This window comes from Astatotilapia calliptera, chromosome 13 (genome assembly GCF_964374335.1).
Source record: "Astatotilapia calliptera chromosome 13, fAstCal68.1, whole genome shotgun sequence".
Classification (NCBI taxonomy): Eukaryota; Metazoa; Chordata; class Actinopteri; order Cichliformes; family Cichlidae; genus Astatotilapia; species Astatotilapia calliptera.
Window position 1 is genome coordinate 22,883,517 of NC_137434.1, and position 16,377 is coordinate 22,899,893.

Genomic DNA, 16,377 nt, shown 5'->3' on the forward strand with positions numbered 1-16,377 from the left:
CATGCTAAGTCAGTTCACAGCCCTTCAGTGTGGACTCAGTCCTCGTATTGTCGGCTGCTTCCCAAAAAAGCTGTGACTGACAGGATAAAGCAGAGGGCGAACTGACATGACATGAACTCAGATGTTTCAAGAAGAAAGAATTGTGAACTAGAAGGGAGAAGATCTTCAGGAGGACGTGAACAACTGGAGACACAAAGCAGCAGACAGAGAGGAAAATAAAGACCCTAACAGAAGAGGAAAAGAGGAGTATTGACCTCTCTAACCTGCAAATTTTAACCATGGACAATGGCAGTGACCTTATACACACAAACGACTACTCACAGGTTTGTCAGGTCAAAATATGCAAATCTTAGCTCTCCTAAAGAAAATGACCAATCCAGGTCTTAACTTTGTGCTGTTTTACTTTATTTATAGCCCTACCAGCCATTAAACTCCTCTCTTTGACTGAGTATAACATGGGATTTTATTAACTAATCTGAAGTAACCTAAATCAATTTATGATCACTAGTGTGCTCAACCAGTACTAGAAACTTTACTTTACGTGGGTTTTTTGTTTTTTCTTAAAAAAAACAAACTTATTTATCTATAGAAAAGAATTTGATTGATTTCCTAATATATCATTTTAACATTTTGCTGAAAAACTGGAATTTTTCCCTGAATGCACTTAAGTGCAAATTAATTTAGAAAAAAACTGTAATTTCAAATAGGAAATGTTGAATTGGATAATTGGTTGGAAAAACACATGGATGGATAGATGGTTTAGCAAGCTCTGTTTTTCTCCTATGTCAGTTTCTGCATCGGGCATGTTCTGGTTGCAACGGCGGGATCAGCAGTGACAACATTTCCAAACTCTATGATGCATTTTGTCGAGATAAATATCCTTAAAAATGCGACCAGAATGCTCTGAAATCTGGATGTTTATGCAATGAGAACCCAAATGAACCATTTAACGTTATTTGTAAAATTATTTAACTCATTAAGTCCAGAGTAGACTGCTTCAGTACATGAAGTCTGGTAGGCACTAAGGTCACGATCACACCTGGTACCTTTTGCCTTTCCTGGTGTCATTACACTGGCTTCCTGTTCAGTTATTATTGCTTAGCTATAACATGTCCACTGCTGGGTTTCGTTTACTCAAGCATAAAAAAATGTTTTCTATCAAATGGCCAGAAATGCATAAACTTCTGTTAAGAAGGCAACGCAGACTCAATGCTTAAATATGCTAACCCCAGCAAACCCAAGTTGTTTGCTTGCCAGCAGCTTTTACCAGTTTCAGACCAAGCTTTCCCAGTTACAGCACTGAAATCCAGGTCCTTTTTCCTTCCAGTGTTCAAATCAGGATTTGTAACATATTTTTGATCGTGCCCAGTTAAGTGTCTCATTAATTTATACATTCAGTAAAATATCAAATTATTTTTCACTCATTTGTTTAATGGCTTAATTTGGTTGTAAATGTATTAATTGCGTTCTTTGTTTTATTACATTCACGACTCACATTTTCACATCTATCTGATGTCCGACCTCGTTTTGCTATACAATGAAAAAAAATCAGTAAAAAAAACCAAATATGTATTTGTTTTTTTCAGCCAGTACATTATTATTTTATAGAAGCTTCCATGAGTGATAAATGATCAAATTTGATGTGTGGCTAAAAAAGTCGTTAATTTTAAAACAGAACTGTATGTTATAATCTACACCATGTAAACTAGATTAAGTGGCAGGATGCTGTTAATCTCAATTTGAACATTTGTATTTTTTTTCTTCTGCAACTGAACTATTGGGTTTATTTGAAATTGGACTCTGGTCACACAGGCAGATATTTGCACATACAGTACAAACAGACACACGCAGGTAGACAATCAAACACACAAGTTAATGCGTGTAACAATTTTTTTCCATAAAAGACTAAATGACAAAAGACAAAATCACATTTTCTAATCACATCCAACTAATGTGTGGCCACAGGTTTATTATCTACTGTACTGTTTGTTGTTACTAACTAAACCCAATTTTGTGGTGTAAAATCAGCATATCTGTATTTCTGATTTGAAACTTTGAAATAAGAACATCTTGTTTCTCATAGTTTATAAGGTATATATAGGTCTATATATATAAAAACATTTAGTACATGTATCCTGGTCTGTATGAAACTTATTGACTTGCTTGCTTCGCATTAACAGCATCAAGACAGAGAGTTATTCTCATCTGAGGAGGACAGCAGTCTCTACTTCACCTACAGCGGAGGCTGCAATGTGCTGGAGGTCAAAAACCTTTGCTATGAGGTAACTATAGGTCACCTGCTCTTATCTTACATGAGTTTTCTCAAGCTCCTGACTGGTTCATGTGTATACATGCTGCAGGTGTTCATCGTGTACATGTGTTTATGTTCACAGGTGGATACAGCAGCTCAGATCCCGTGGTACGAGAGGCTGTCAGAGTTCAAAATGCCGTGGGAAATTAAAGGAAATAAGCAGACAGCCATCAACAAGCTGAGCCTCACTGTCCACAGCGGACAGATGCTGGCCCTTATTGGCAGCTCAGGTGATGCACAAAGATTTGAAGTATTGCTTTATTAAATAAAGTAATAGATATGCGTTGTTCCACCAGAACAGTAAAGAAAAAACTGCATTTTCTTGAAGAATAAATATGTGTTAAGTAAAAATAAGTAGAAAATCTGCTAATTTGGAAGACTCATAGATGCATTTCTCCGGTTCTATATTGCTTATGGTTTGTTTTTTTGAACATAAGCAAAGATGAGAATGTCTTGAATTCAATATGTTTTCAGGTTGTGGTAAAACGTCTCTGCTGGACATAATAACTTGTCGGGATGAAGGAGGCATCATGAAGTCCGGTGAGATTCTAATTAATGGGAAGCACAACACGCCCCAGCTCGTCAAGAAAAGCATCGCTCACGTCCGCCAAGACGATCGGCTTCTTCCTCACCTCACCGTCCGAGAGACTCTCTCCTTTGTTGCCAAACTGAGGTTGCCCACTCACTTCACACAGGCTCAAAGGGACCAGAGGGTAAGATTAAGACTGGTCAATAAATGGGACTCAAACTATTTCCATAACAGTATTTGCATGATTGTTTGGACTGGCAGGTTCTTGTTTATCCATTTTATAATAGAGCCGTTGTCAGCATGTTTATCACATTCTCGTTAAGGCATGCCCTTTTAAACTCTTCAGAGGTTTTGTTGAACAAACACGTGTTAAATGATAAGAATGCTTGTATGTGTCCAGATAACAATGACTAACAGTGTCTCTGGTTGCTGTCTGTCACAGGTGGATGATGTTATCGCAGAGCTGCGGTTGCGGCAGTGTGCACACACCAGGGTGGGAAACAACTACATCAGAGGGGTTTCTGGTGGAGAGAGGAGGAGAGTCAGCATAGCTGTCCAGCTTCTCTGGAACCCCGGTGAGAGATATTAACACAGAGATTAATTAATGTGGTCCCCTGAACTGTCATTTATGTTGTTAAGACAGGGCAATGACTCAAACTGAAGTCCCAATCCAAGCAGCAGCTTTTATATATGGCACACTATTTTAATTATGTCCTCTATACGCCACTTTGCAACCCACCTCCAGTGCCTCCTTTCCATTTAGCATCTGAGTGTAATCAGTGTCATATATGTTGTTTTTATTGCAACTTCTAAAGTTACTATAGATATAACATTTTTAACCTTTGTGTTTATGCGAGTTTTAAATGTTTCAGCTCTAAACAGGGTATTTCATACCGTTTCTGAACATCTATAAACTACTGGGAAGTGACACGAGTGTAACACTTCTTCCTGTGAATAACAAACACATTTGACTAATTACTGACTTTAACAATCATGATTCCTCTATTATTTTCGAGCTCATACTGTTAAGATCTGTTATATAAAGAACAGGGTTTAACAGAGGTGATAGATTGGTCTATTTCCCCTCTCAGGTATTTTGATCCTGGATGAACCCACATCAGGTTTAGACAGCTTTACCGCTCATAACTTGGTGATCACACTGTCCCGTCTGGCTCGGGGAAATCGTCTGGTCCTGCTTTCAGTCCACCAGCCTCGATCAGATATCTTTCAGCTCTTCGACCTCGTCGTCCTGATGTCTTCAGGTTCAGCTGTTTACTGCGGTGCAGCTCGTGAGATGGTGCCTTACTTCACTGCTCTGGGACACCCCTGCCCACGATACTGCAACCCCTCTGACTACTATGGTTAGTAAGTGTGTCAAAAGAGAATTAAGTGCTTCTTCCCAGCTCCCCATGCTCACTGGTAACTTAAGGAAAGCTGGGACCCAACAATTTACCACTAATTTTGCAAAAGAAGCATTTGTTTTCATCTTAATGATAAATACTACATCTCTTTGTGTTTTTCATTCTTTTAAACCTATTTAAGCCTCATGTTGTTGGTGTCCTGTGTCTTTTATGTGTGTGTGTGTGTGCATGTGTATCCAGTTGATCTGATCAGTATAGACCGGCGCAGTCCAGAGCGAGAAGCCGAGTGTTTGGAGAGGGCCAGAGTTCTGGCTGAGCAGTTCATGGAAAAGGTTCGTGATACTGACGACCACATGTGGAAAGCCGCTGGGACTGATGTAGCGCAAACCGACAGGTGATCATGTTTTTGTGTGAAAGTTTGGCTTTTTTAAAATTTTATTTAAACAGTAAGTAGTGATAATGAACCAGCATTTTTCTAATAAAGCATAAGATTTTCTGTATTTTTTGTAAGAAATAACACCACAATATCTCTGCTTACAGCTTTCCATATATAGGGATTTACTGTTTTTTGTGATTACCTGTTGTAGATGCTTAAAACTCCTTTATGGTCATGCTTAAGCTGTGGACCAAACCTTTAAAACCCAGACTAACCCATCCATTACTCTTTTTTCCCACACACAGCAGCCCTCAGCAGCCAAGCAAGAGAAAAGAAGATGAAGTAATAACTATTTCCAGGCATGAAAACAGACTGCCAGGCAAACTACACCAGTTTAACACCCTCATCAAGTACGAGCATGAATGTTTTGGAGCACTCAAATCTATGTGACTGAATATGAACACTGACCTCTCTCCTCTTGTTCATCAGGCGTCACATGTATAATGACTTCAGAGACCTGGTCACCCTATTAGTTCACGGCTTCGAGGCCCTCCTCATGTCGCTGCTGGTCGGCTCTCTCTACTACGGGGCAGGAGAAACCCGCCTGTCCATTCAGGACACCGTGTCTCTTCTCTACATGATCGGAGCTCTCACCCCATTTGCTGTGGTGCTGGACGTCATAGCTAAATGTGAGTAATAAAGCAGTTTGAAAGGATAAAGCCAGTAATAAGTCTCACTGAGGTTGTGTTTTGATTTCTCTATGCATTTACTTTAAATTATTTAAGTGTTTTATGTTATAAATGTTCACATGTAATAAGTATCATAAAAAAATTATCTGTTTAAAATAAAGCAAAAATCACTGAAGGCATTTCAAGTTGTGACCTCTGCATTTGCAGTCATTTGCAGATGTCCACAATTTCATTGTACATGCGCAATGACGAAAGGGCTATTCTATTCTATTCTATTCTATTCTATTCTATTCTATTCTATTCTATTCTTTGAATTAATGATGAACACTTTAACAGAGCAGGTAAAGGTAGGATGGTTCAGAATGGAAAGATTATCAGAGTTATCAGACAGATTTGTGTTCTTTAACCCTGAATTTTATGACATCCAGCCACATGTACAGTGTAGAGGTGTCTAGCCATAACCATAAAAAGTCAAGTTTAATTCAGGTCAAGGTCAGAAGACACCAAAAGATAGAAAAATGATGCCAGGCTCACTTAGAATTAAATACTGTGACTCTAACTGCAGAGAGAAAATTAAAAAAAATCTCTGAAACTGCATTTTATCCAGTATCGTAACATTTATGTAGAGAGACATTGTGCTATATATTCATGCCCTAACCTAATACAACTCTTTGACATCTTAGTTTTTAAGAAAAAAACAAACTGCCTGGCTGAGGCTAAATACAGCTCATGAAGCTGATCCTACTGCATGTATTGTGAACTGAGTGTCGTTAGACTGAATGCTCTCTGCAGGTCACACAGAGAGAGCCATGCTTTACCACGAGCTGCAGGACGGCATGTACTCTGTGACCTCTTACTTCTTTGCCAAGGTAAAGTCCAGTGATAAAACTGAATCTCCAGCAGGGGCCAGTCTTGTTCCATGCTGGAGTCACTGTATGCTGAATAGTACTACAAGTATGTTTTATGCATTCTTGACTGTCGTGTATTTTTGAATATATGCTTTTTCTCCATTTTCAGGTTTTGGGGGAGTTACCAGAACACTGTGTGTTCACATTAGTCTATGGTCTGCCCATCTATTGGCTGGCAGGACTTAACAAGGCGCCAGACCGTTTCCTTCTGAACTTCTTGTTAGTGTGGCTGATGGTTTACTGCAGCCGGGCCATGGCTCTGTTTGTAGCTGCTTTGCTTCCCACCCTGCAGACTTCTGCCTTCATGGGCAATTCTTTGTTCACCGTCTTCTACTTGACTGCAGGCTATGTTATCAACCTGGAGAATTTGTGGCTTGGTGAGGAATTATTTGCGTTATAAACCGTAAACAGCAGGCGACAGCTTCGGAAAGAAAAATGAGCTGGTCAGCATTTAATGTTTGTTCATGTTTTTTGTCTCCACAGTGGCATCATGGCTCTCTTATGCCTCATTCATGCGCTGGGGTTTTGAGGGCATGCTGCAGGTGCAGTTCAGAGGCAACGATTATTCCGTCACCATTGCAAACATGTCTATCAATGTTGATGGCATACACGTGAGTTAAACACTATCATTTCAACTAAAGTTATGATTTGTTTACACATTACTGTTAGGTTTGCTATTATCTGTACAGATATTAAATCTTTAAGATTTATAGGACTAAACAAATCAGACCATAAGAGAGTTATCAGGACTGTTAATGTTTTTAAGGACCTGCTAATTCTTACTTTAATGGACAAATCCATTTGATGAACATTTTTCTCCTCTAATCCTTTCTGTACGTCATTCAGGTGGTGGAGGCCCTGCACATGAACCAGTACCCGCTGTACTCTTGCTACTTGGTCCTACTTGGAGTCTGTCTGGGCTTCATGGTGCTCTATTTCCTGTCCCTAAAATTCATCAAGCAGAAGTCCAGTCAAGACTGGTGAACAAAACTGAGAAAAACCAAACGCCCTCTGACATCATCAGGGTTTTTATTTTGCATAAGTGGAAGGGAGGTTCTAGTTCGGCTGGTTTCGATACCAAACTTTCCATTTTATTCCTCTTTAGACATTTAATTCAAATGCTATAAAAGTAAAATGCATGCATGATTAAAATGTTTAGATTTTTGTAATTTCAGCATCATAAACTTTACCTGTGTAATGGGAAAAATATTCATAAAATACTATATTTACTCATCTGAAATATTTCAAAATGCTTCCATCGTTTACGGTTTTAATCTGCCAACAGAAAAAGATTTACAGAAGAAAAAGTTGAGCGTGGTGATGAAACAGTTTGGAGTCGCAGTGCCGCTGCCTGCTGCTGGATGGCAGCAGAGGACTGTCGTAACATTGATTTGAAAATAATGAACTTTTCTCTCGTTCGCCCTCTTTTTCCCAGGCATGGCAGATGATTAGAGCGCTACTTTAGCAGATATCAATCTGCAGCTTTTGCTTGTTCCATTTTCGATATTCTCAGCGTTATCTTTTTTTTTGTATATGTGAAGTTATTAAGCATATTATTAAGACAGAATACTGAGCACTGAAGAAAGATGACCAAGAGAAATTTAGTAGGCCAACTCACACTCGGAAAAAACTTCTTGTGTAGACTGAATGCTTGTAAGCTGTGAGTTTTTGCACTGGTGCAAAAGCCTCTTAAATCTTTTTTCTAACGTGGTTTGAGCCCAAATTAGTAAAGTATCGTCTCAAAATGCCTCACTTCTGCGTGTTTATGTTTGGTTTGTGCACTCATCCTCAGCCTTCACATTCACTTACACGATGGAGTTCACTGGAGCTCTGCAGCTGCTTGAAAATTAAACTGGAAGTGTAATTTTTCTTTCTTTTTTGGTGTGTATCATCCTTCGCATCACGGCTATTTTGGCAACACACAATGCTCCTTTATGCAGAAATATTAGGGGGATATTAAGTTTATATATCAGCATAACTTAGAAAACATGCTGGTTTACATCAGAAGTTCCTTCTTCTGTACCTTAATTTGTTTTCCAAATGAGCTCCGCTGACCTTAACAAACCCGCAATCTTCTTGGGGAAAAACCAGTGAGTGTTATCTAAGGCCTGGCTCTGAGAGGGCTGCGGGCATTGCATTACATTAATATCTAGGGAATATCTGAGGCCAGCACAGAGTTCAATGTCGATTAGAGGAGAGCTGCAGAGAGCTGGGGTTAGACAGCATAAGGTCATCTATCAGTCAAGCAAAATGTCTCCCAGATCAGATCAATGGCTACATGTCTTGCATGAAAATGTATCTACACATGCAGCTTTCTGAGCAGACTGTGTAGGATGGCATGTTTGAGCCTATTTTATTGTTTCATGGCTTCAAGACTGTCACAGGTACACTAATTGTGGGGTTGCCAATCACTTGAACAAAAAAAGGGAGGAAAAAAAAAAAACAGGTCAGGACCCCGGTATGTGCCCTTGACCTTGCACAAGCTGGTTGTTATTGATACCTAAGCTTTCTTCACACACGACAATGAAAGTCAAAATTTTTCTATGCTCACTCAAAATTCAGACTTACAGACCTGGCCCTGCTAGATTTCTCAATTCACAAACATATGGTAGCTAATTATGTGCGATGGGAAAACCTGGAACCTTCAGTGCACGAACACTGAAAATATAGTATGTAAGCCACACCTTAAACTTAAGACCAAAACAAGCATTTCAGTGTTTGAAATATAATTTTAATATTGCAAAAACAGTCAAACATACACTAATATATTTGCGAGCTTCAACACTTCTTTGAAAAGGACCTTTAATAACATAAATTTCCAAATTGTGTTTGTTTCTAGCCTGCCGCTGGAAATGACCTTACATAAAAAAGGAGGAAAAAGCCCAACATTAGATTAATTATGACCTTTGACTCAAAATTAGTCATATATCCATCCATTCATTTCATGTCTTCACATTTCTTCAGCTTCACATTGTTGCTTGGGTACATAGATTATAATGTAGGGTATATGACAAATACAAAACCTATTCACTCATGTGTTTTTACACATGCTTTAAAACAGGTATTACATTTAATTATGTGTTTAACTTGTGCAGAGGCCCTCAAAAAGCTCAAGTCAGAAACTTGAGCGTTGGTGATGTAATGCTCATGCAACACATGGCTCCAGTCGTTTTGGAGATCCACCTGAAACATGTTGAAGAATTTATAAGTTTTGTGGGTATAACTTAATTCTGTAAAGTAAAAGATGCACTACCTTGAAAACGGTTGTTCTTGAGTAAATGCATTTTGTCCCCTGAGCTGCACCCGATTAAGACATAAAACATCACCCAAGGTGGTCTGGGTATTTTGAAAAGAATTTCTTTTTAAATTGCACAAAAACCTCACGCACTCGGTCTGGGTTCCTACCATTGTTTATTAGCATAAATACTTCTGTACATTAGCAACATGTTCAACAGTATTGATACCGCAGTGGACAGAATCTCAGCATCCAAAAGTTACAACACTCAACATTTCAGATTGAACAACTCATATAAAAAAAAGAAAAAAGAAAGAAAGGAAGAAAATTGTGGGATTTGCAATGAGGTATGAGGAGAGGATGATTAATCTTTATTCCTCCGCTGTCGCCTGGGCTTTGGCAGCTCTCAGCTTGTCTGCATAAAACTTAAAGGACTCCTGCAAAGAGAAAGCAAAGGCAGACCATTCAGCAACAAACATCCCAACACCTGCTCACCTGATGCAGCCTTACACCGTAAGGCGTGTTTTGTATCTCGCCTCTTTCTTAAAGTAAGCGGCACTGGAGCCCTCCTGGGTCCGTCTAAATAGTCTCCAGTCTCCAACCAGGTTGTCTCGTTTCATCTTTAAATCCCCATTAATACACAAATAAGGGATTTGTAGCACATTCCCCAAACACGCACTTCCGTTCTTTGCCTCTGTTCCTGGCTAATTAATCAGTGTTTTGATCCAGACAAAGTGTTGTGGTGGGTGTTTTTGGGAGGGGGAGAAGGTGAGAGCTTTTCTGCAGATTACGCCAGCTCCTTACAATGTACGTTTGCTTATTAATGTAGTAATTAATGCCGATAAATCGCCATGCTCACTACAGAGAGGGAGAGGGAGATCCTGGCACGCGTTTCAAACAGTTTCGAGGGGGTCAGAGCACCCTAATTAAAAATATCTTATTTCCTCTAAAGGTTTGTCCACATGTTGGCTTATTTGGCTACATTCTGACGAAGTTCAAAGCGTTTAGAAATAAAAAGAAATAAAACTGAAACATTTCTTTTTGGAAACGGGCTGCCGGAAAATGCAAACCTCTATACATTCGGAGAGGATGAAGACCAGCGTCGGGAGCTGCGCTTTTATTTGTAGAAACTTCTCAACTCTGTGACTCTTCACCTTTCCCTCTCCTTGCAACTCTCCTCCCTCTACTCTGTTTATAAAATCCAGCAATGACTTAACTACCCTGGTTTTCAGTAAATAATGTAAGAGCTTCTCTACCTTCATCCCCTCTTTCTCCTTCTATCTTCATACTGCAGGTGAGTGATGTGAAGGTAAGGCTCCGGCCTATACCTGCCTCAAGGGGACAGCGCATCAAAAGTGCTGTGGCTGAGAGGCCTGTGTGTGTGTGTGTGTGTGTGTGTGTGTGTCCTCTGCTAAAAATAGACCCACATCAGCTTAAAAAAAATGTTCATCGTGCTGAAATGCTCAAAAACACTATGAACCCAAAAAGAAGAGTGGCTATTGCAGTGACACCATCTCCCTTACACAACTCCGTGACTCTGGGGCGCCATTTCTTACTCTCTCTCTCTCTCTCTCACACACTCACACTCACACACTCACACACTCACACACACACACACACACACACACACACACACACACACACACACACACACACACACACACACACACACACACACACACACACTAATGGCTTCAGGAGGCTTGCTGCAGGCCTGGGCATGCTGAAGTATACTGAGCGGGCATACTGCTCCTTCATATTAGTATGGCACACAGAGACCACAGCACACATTAGGACACCAGCACAACAAGTGCTAGCACTGGTTAGGAGCTGTGAGGTGCAGCAGGCCAAACAGAGCATCTCAAGAGAGGAAACAGAACGCGGTGACGGCATAAACTGTTAATGCAATTCTAACTCATATCCCTGAATTAAAGATGACAGTGTGCACTTCAATGACAGCTTTAGTGTGTGGTTTAAAATCCACTGTGGTGATGTACAGAGGCAAAACATAAGGAAAAAGTCACGTTTAAAGAAAACTTGCCAACTGGAGCTTCATTGTCAATTCTTTCTTAAGAGGTTAATTCACTGCTTAGTTAAAATTTGTGTTCACCCTAAAATGAAAGGCAGAAATGTAAAGAGAAAAAACATGCATTTAAAAATGCATCATAAATTCTGTTTTAGGTTTATTTCTAGTTGTAGTGAACTATGCTTTCCATGTTTATGCTGGTAACACAAACCAAAATGTTGATAATATGAATGCAGTTGCTCATAATTCCTTCCACAGGTCCAGATTGTCATTTGTGGAGGTCTGATGCAAACTCGGTATTTTGTACACATCATTCAAAATTCACCTCTAACCCAAAAATCAATTGTGTTTAAGGGCACTTAAAAAAACAACAACTTTTTCCTTTATGTCAGAGTTTGAAATGTACAACAGTGTGGAGTACACAAAAGCTTCACAACTGAATCTTCTGAATGAAGGAAGAGCAACTTTTCTCCTGCAGTTTTTCTGCCCTTCATATCTATGGTTCATTTTATTTAATCAAACCTCTAAAATGTTAAAACACAAACACATTTGCATCCGAGTGTTTGCTCAAAGCATCTCCTGTGTGTGTGTGTGTGTGTGTGTGTGTGTGTGTGTGTGTGTGTGTGTGTGTGTGTGTGTGAGGGAGACTTACGGGGGGCTCGGGGAAGGGCACCGTCTCTCCTGCTTCGCGGTAAAGCACAGCCAGACGTTTGAGTGACAGCTCGTCTACAACTATCCCCTCCTTCTGCATCTGCTCATGCAAAGCCTTGGCTGCTGGTAAGTCCTTATCCAGAACTGCCAGATGAAAGTGGGGAGTGGGAGGGAGAAAGTCAACAAATGAGACAAGCAACATGTCTTATTTGAATTTGGATATTTAGAGAAAACTGACAGTGTGGTGGGATAATCATGTTATTTTCCTGGCAATTTATTGGTGCCAAGAAATTTGATTTTTAAGTGCCGCTGCACATTTGACTATCTGTGCATTTCCATTTTTTTCCTTTTTTTCTTGGCAGTGTGACACTTTCTTTTTATTACTTGTGTTTGTTGGTTCAATGGAGGAGGTGGAAAAAGAGAACATAGGGGAAGAAATAGGCGAGGAGTCACTGGCACCGTGGAAAATATATTCTCAAGGTGCAAATTAAAAACAGCTAGACAGTAAAATAAGGTTTTATAGACATTAAAAATTATGACAAGAAAAAAAATATTAAAGGGTCAGTAACTTTCATTTTTAGGGAGACAAACCTGAAACAACTGCACACAAATATCTGTGGTTGTGTGCAGCCAAGAGGGAAGGTCACAAAGGTGAAAAAATGAGAGTGAAAGGAAAAAAGAAAAGCCCTGAAAGAGGAAAAAGTACACAGATGGGACAAAGAACGGAGGCGAGCAGAGCATCACTAATTGCTTCCCCTATGGCTGCCTTGACCGACCAGCGAGCTAATGCTAATTAAATAGTCATGTCTTCTCATCTCTGGTGTGACAAGGTACGGAAGAAGGGGGGACTGGTGGGTGAGAAGGTGAAGTAAAAGCAAAGAGAGGAGGATAAAAAAGAAAAAAAAAACTGAGGACAAGAAAATGTAGACAGGAGCAAAAAGGTGGAGAGAGGGGGGAAAAGCTGAGTGGTGGAACGTGTTGAGATTAGCACGCTAGGCTAGCCAGGACAGCTAACTCATTAGAGGACATGTGTTCTAACCCCTGAACGCTTTCCTACACACACACCCTGAGCTTGACCTGATGCATTGTTAATGGGCCTGTTAATGTTGACTTAGCTACAGTCCAGTGAACCGCATGCTGCACTACCAGACCCGTTCAGCTCTTCTGTAAGAACGAGTGCCTGTTTATGCATCTTACCGTGACATTTCATCAGGTATGGGTACAGCAGTTCCTTCTCCGCAAAGTCTGGAATCAAGCTGAGCAGGTTCTTGATCTTACCCACCTAAACACAAACACATTACACATGCAAGGACGCGCATGTAAGGAGTTGAACTGTGATTCATATCCCGATAACAAAATAGAAATTAAAATATGCTCCAACAAAATGGGTAAAAATAATAATGCTGTTCAAAAGTGAGTGTGCTTTTTAAACATGGAACAGACTGCAGACGCTCAGGTTCCTAATTCCACGTGTGGCTATTTGAACTAAGTCATATTAAGGAATATTTTGCCTCTCTGACATTTCAGACTTCATTCAGAAAGACAAAAATCAATGTAGATGCATTTCTGTGTACTCAACTTCACCAAGGTGAGTACACAGGCACAACTCAGGGGATGCTCAGGCAATCTAGTACATCCCAGTGCCTTCAGAAATTGACATTTGGGATTATTAAGTGGTGAGAACTGGACTTCCAGGGGAAAATCCACACATATCAAGATATGCGAAAGGTCCAGAGGTGCACAGAGAGGCCTACTTGAAGGGGATTGTGGCCAAATGTAAACATTAATAGGGTCAAAAAAATTCAAATCTTTAGACTAGATTTAGAGATCTGAGACATCAGGATTACAGCAGTCACTTGAGAGGAGAAGTGTAGTTAAATATCATAGAGCTTGCATTTTGATTAGTCCACAATTAAGGAAACCCACTTGGTCACAAATAATGTGTTCACGAATGATAGAATTTCTTACCTGCCCAGGTGTCTGAGCCTTTTGGGTTACAAAAGACAGCAGCACTTCCTTCTGTTCAGCCAAAGCATTGCAACGCTGCATTAGGACAAAAGAGACAAAAAAGAAAGAGAGAAAGAAATAAGAGCTTAAGTGTGATAGTCGACAGCTGATCCTCTCGACTCTTTCTGAAGTCAAGAAGACACTTCAGTCTTCTTTTTAAATAGGTACAGTATATAAACACACACATGCACACTCCAGCACACCCAAGCATTCGTATAAACATTCGCACACTCAGGGTTACACTCAGGTTAAAGGATAATTATGAATCTAATAACTACTCATTTCTTTATGACCTTAATAGGTACAGAGCTTCACAAAAAGCATAATTATCGCTAAGTCCAACTAAAGGCCATGTCTGTTACTCAGTGGAAACATCAGTACGGTCATAGCGTGACTGCTTCCTGTGCAGCTTGGACTGGAGCGATTTACACTGATGAGCTGATGACAGGAATTCAAAACAGAAGTGAAAAAGTTTCAGGCAGATTCCAGCAAATAATTCGCCACAAACAGGCGTCTTAACTCTTTATCTTTTAGGAGTAACCCTAGCGGTTGAAGAAGTCAGACAACTTGTGTTTGTCACAACATAGAAATAATCAACCAAAGCTTTGTGACGTTAAATCTTATACCATTGGAAAGCCTGCTCATGAAAGAGTGCTGAACATAACCACATTGGCTGACTTGTGACAAATACTGGTTGAAGTGTGCGACCAAGGCTGTTGTGGCTGTGTATGGTTCTTCCATTTCTATTTAAAACACATAAATACATTGAGAAACGATTCTAATGTTTGTCAAATCGCATCTTTATTTATCTATAGCGTGTTAAAACTCGTCATTAATGGTACAGGGAGGTCACCTTTATGGGGGACACACTTAAAGTTGCTCTTTTTAAAGAACTGTCAGAGAAATTGGTAAACTGGGTGTCAGATTTTGAGTTCCTATTACACTGAAAAACAGCATCCCCCCCCAGTAACTGATATGTTTCTGTCACTGGCCAGTTAACGACTGCTTATTGTGAAAACACGCAAACATACATATGATATACTCTGTGGGTTTGTGAAGGAGATTGCCTTTCTGTGACTGAGTGAGTCTCTTGGCTGAGCTGCGTTGAGGTCCGATTACTAGCCAGTCGTAAACTGACACATTTCCCTCCTCTGCTCCGCGCAGAATTAAAAGCGGATGGCCTGCAAGGCTATTAACACGCAGCTTCACACACAGACACGGAGCAGCCTGCCTTCTTCTGGAGTCACTAAGTGCAGAATAGCTTTAGTACAATCAGGCAATTAGACTACCACTATGCTACTTCACTTTTTGAAGCAACTTTGCTCCATGCTCTCATTCGCTCTCCTGTATTTTTTGCCCTCCCTTGCTACTCCAAACAGTCCCGGTGGTAAAGCCGCAGCTGAACAGACCTACCTTCTCCTTTGCTGCTCACACACACTGCCTAAAAGCTCTGGATACCTGGGGAATTCTTCCCCTTTTTCCTCAGTGACTTCTCCCAGCGCAGTTATAGACGAGACTGTAACGCACACACCTCACAGCTTCTTTCTCGCTCCTTAATGACTTCATCCCTCTCGCTCCCCATCGACCTCTCCTCCATCTCTCCTGATATACTTGTCATCATTATAGTGTGCTTGCCTGCATAAAAGCTTTTCAGAGTTGTGGTCCTGCTTCACTTATGGGATGGAGGAGTTGGGAAGCTACCCTGCAGTGACCCTGGAAGAGCAGCTTGGAAGGGAGAGTCAGGAAAACGAGAGGGACAAACCACAGCATGTAGCTCAACCTCGGTCACATGTGAGACCAAACTCAAACTTTAACAACAGGACGGCACATGTTACCATGAGACAGTCTTGTAATGTTACGTTTTCCGGAGTTTACAGCAAAACTATAATCTTGAGATCAAATACGCTATACAAGCAATCATTCACCCCCACCAGACTTCAAAAAGGGACACTATCATTATCAGTGTTGACTTTAAAGTTTAAAGTGACTTTAAAATTGCAGTTTTCAGTCTTAAAATTTGCTTGAAGTTTAAATATGTGGAAAATTTGATCCACCCTAGTAAGCGCCTTGCAGCTCTGATGCATCTTTTAATTCTTCTGGATGGTTAAAGTGAAGCTGATGTTTAATCGTTTTATTCAGGGGGTACAAATGAGGATCATTTTGATGGTACTTTGATATTTTTCCTAACCACGTTCCCCTTAGTGCCTAACTCTTACTTCAAAAATTAAAGGTGAGATTACTTTCTAAGGCTCTGCAATAGCGTCTTATCCAACCTATTTTCTGA

General features: G+C 40.2%; 2 protein-coding genes across 3 annotated transcripts in view; one reads left to right on the forward strand and one right to left on the reverse strand.

Moving 5' to 3' along the window:
• The first annotated feature begins 31 nt into the window (after nt 1-31).
• On the forward strand, nt 32-7,926 carry abcg8 (ATP-binding cassette, sub-family G (WHITE), member 8). Of its 2 annotated transcripts, none has more exons than XM_026190127.2 (13): nt 32-323; nt 2,181-2,282; nt 2,394-2,541; nt 2,786-3,024; nt 3,283-3,415; nt 3,932-4,201; nt 4,442-4,595; nt 4,883-4,987; nt 5,067-5,266; nt 6,059-6,135; nt 6,284-6,551; nt 6,658-6,785; nt 7,021-7,926. In XM_026190127.2, the coding sequence occupies exons 1-13, from the start codon at nt 279-281 to the stop codon at nt 7,156-7,158; spliced, it is 2,007 nt and encodes a 668-aa protein (XP_026045912.1). In that variant the 5' UTR covers nt 32-278; the 3' UTR covers nt 7,159-7,926. The 2 variants fall into 2 exon arrangements, with proteins under 2 accessions (XP_026045912.1, XP_026045913.1); XM_026190128.2 differs by having other exon boundaries at nt 4,886-4,987.
• A 1,642-nt stretch (nt 7,927-9,568) lies between these two features.
• The window catches only part of lrpprc (leucine-rich pentatricopeptide repeat containing), a 58,492-nt gene continuing 51,683 nt past the window's right edge, over nt 9,569-16,377 (reverse strand). Inside the window, exons 35-38 of the mRNA XM_026189310.2 lie at nt 14,055-14,129; nt 13,284-13,368; nt 12,088-12,230; nt 9,569-9,846 (exon numbers count right to left, since the gene is read on the reverse strand). Of these exons, the coding sequence (XP_026045095.2) occupies nt 9,781-9,846; nt 12,088-12,230; nt 13,284-13,368; nt 14,055-14,129 (369 nt within the window). The 3' untranslated portion in view covers nt 9,569-9,780. The remainder of the gene's footprint in view (nt 9,847-12,087; nt 12,231-13,283; nt 13,369-14,054; nt 14,130-16,377) is intronic.

Coding starts and splice junctions, on each gene's coding strand:
- abcg8 (XM_026190127.2), top strand. CDS start 279: ATGGACAATGGCAGTGACCTTATACACACAAACGACTACTCACAG. Junction 4,596..4,882: donor GATGTAGCGCAAACCGACAG/GTGATCATGTTT, acceptor TCCCACACACAG/CAGCCCTCAGCAGCCAAGCA. Junction 4,988..5,066: donor CAGTTTAACACCCTCATCAA/GTACGAGCATGA, acceptor CTTGTTCATCAG/GCGTCACATGTATAATGACT.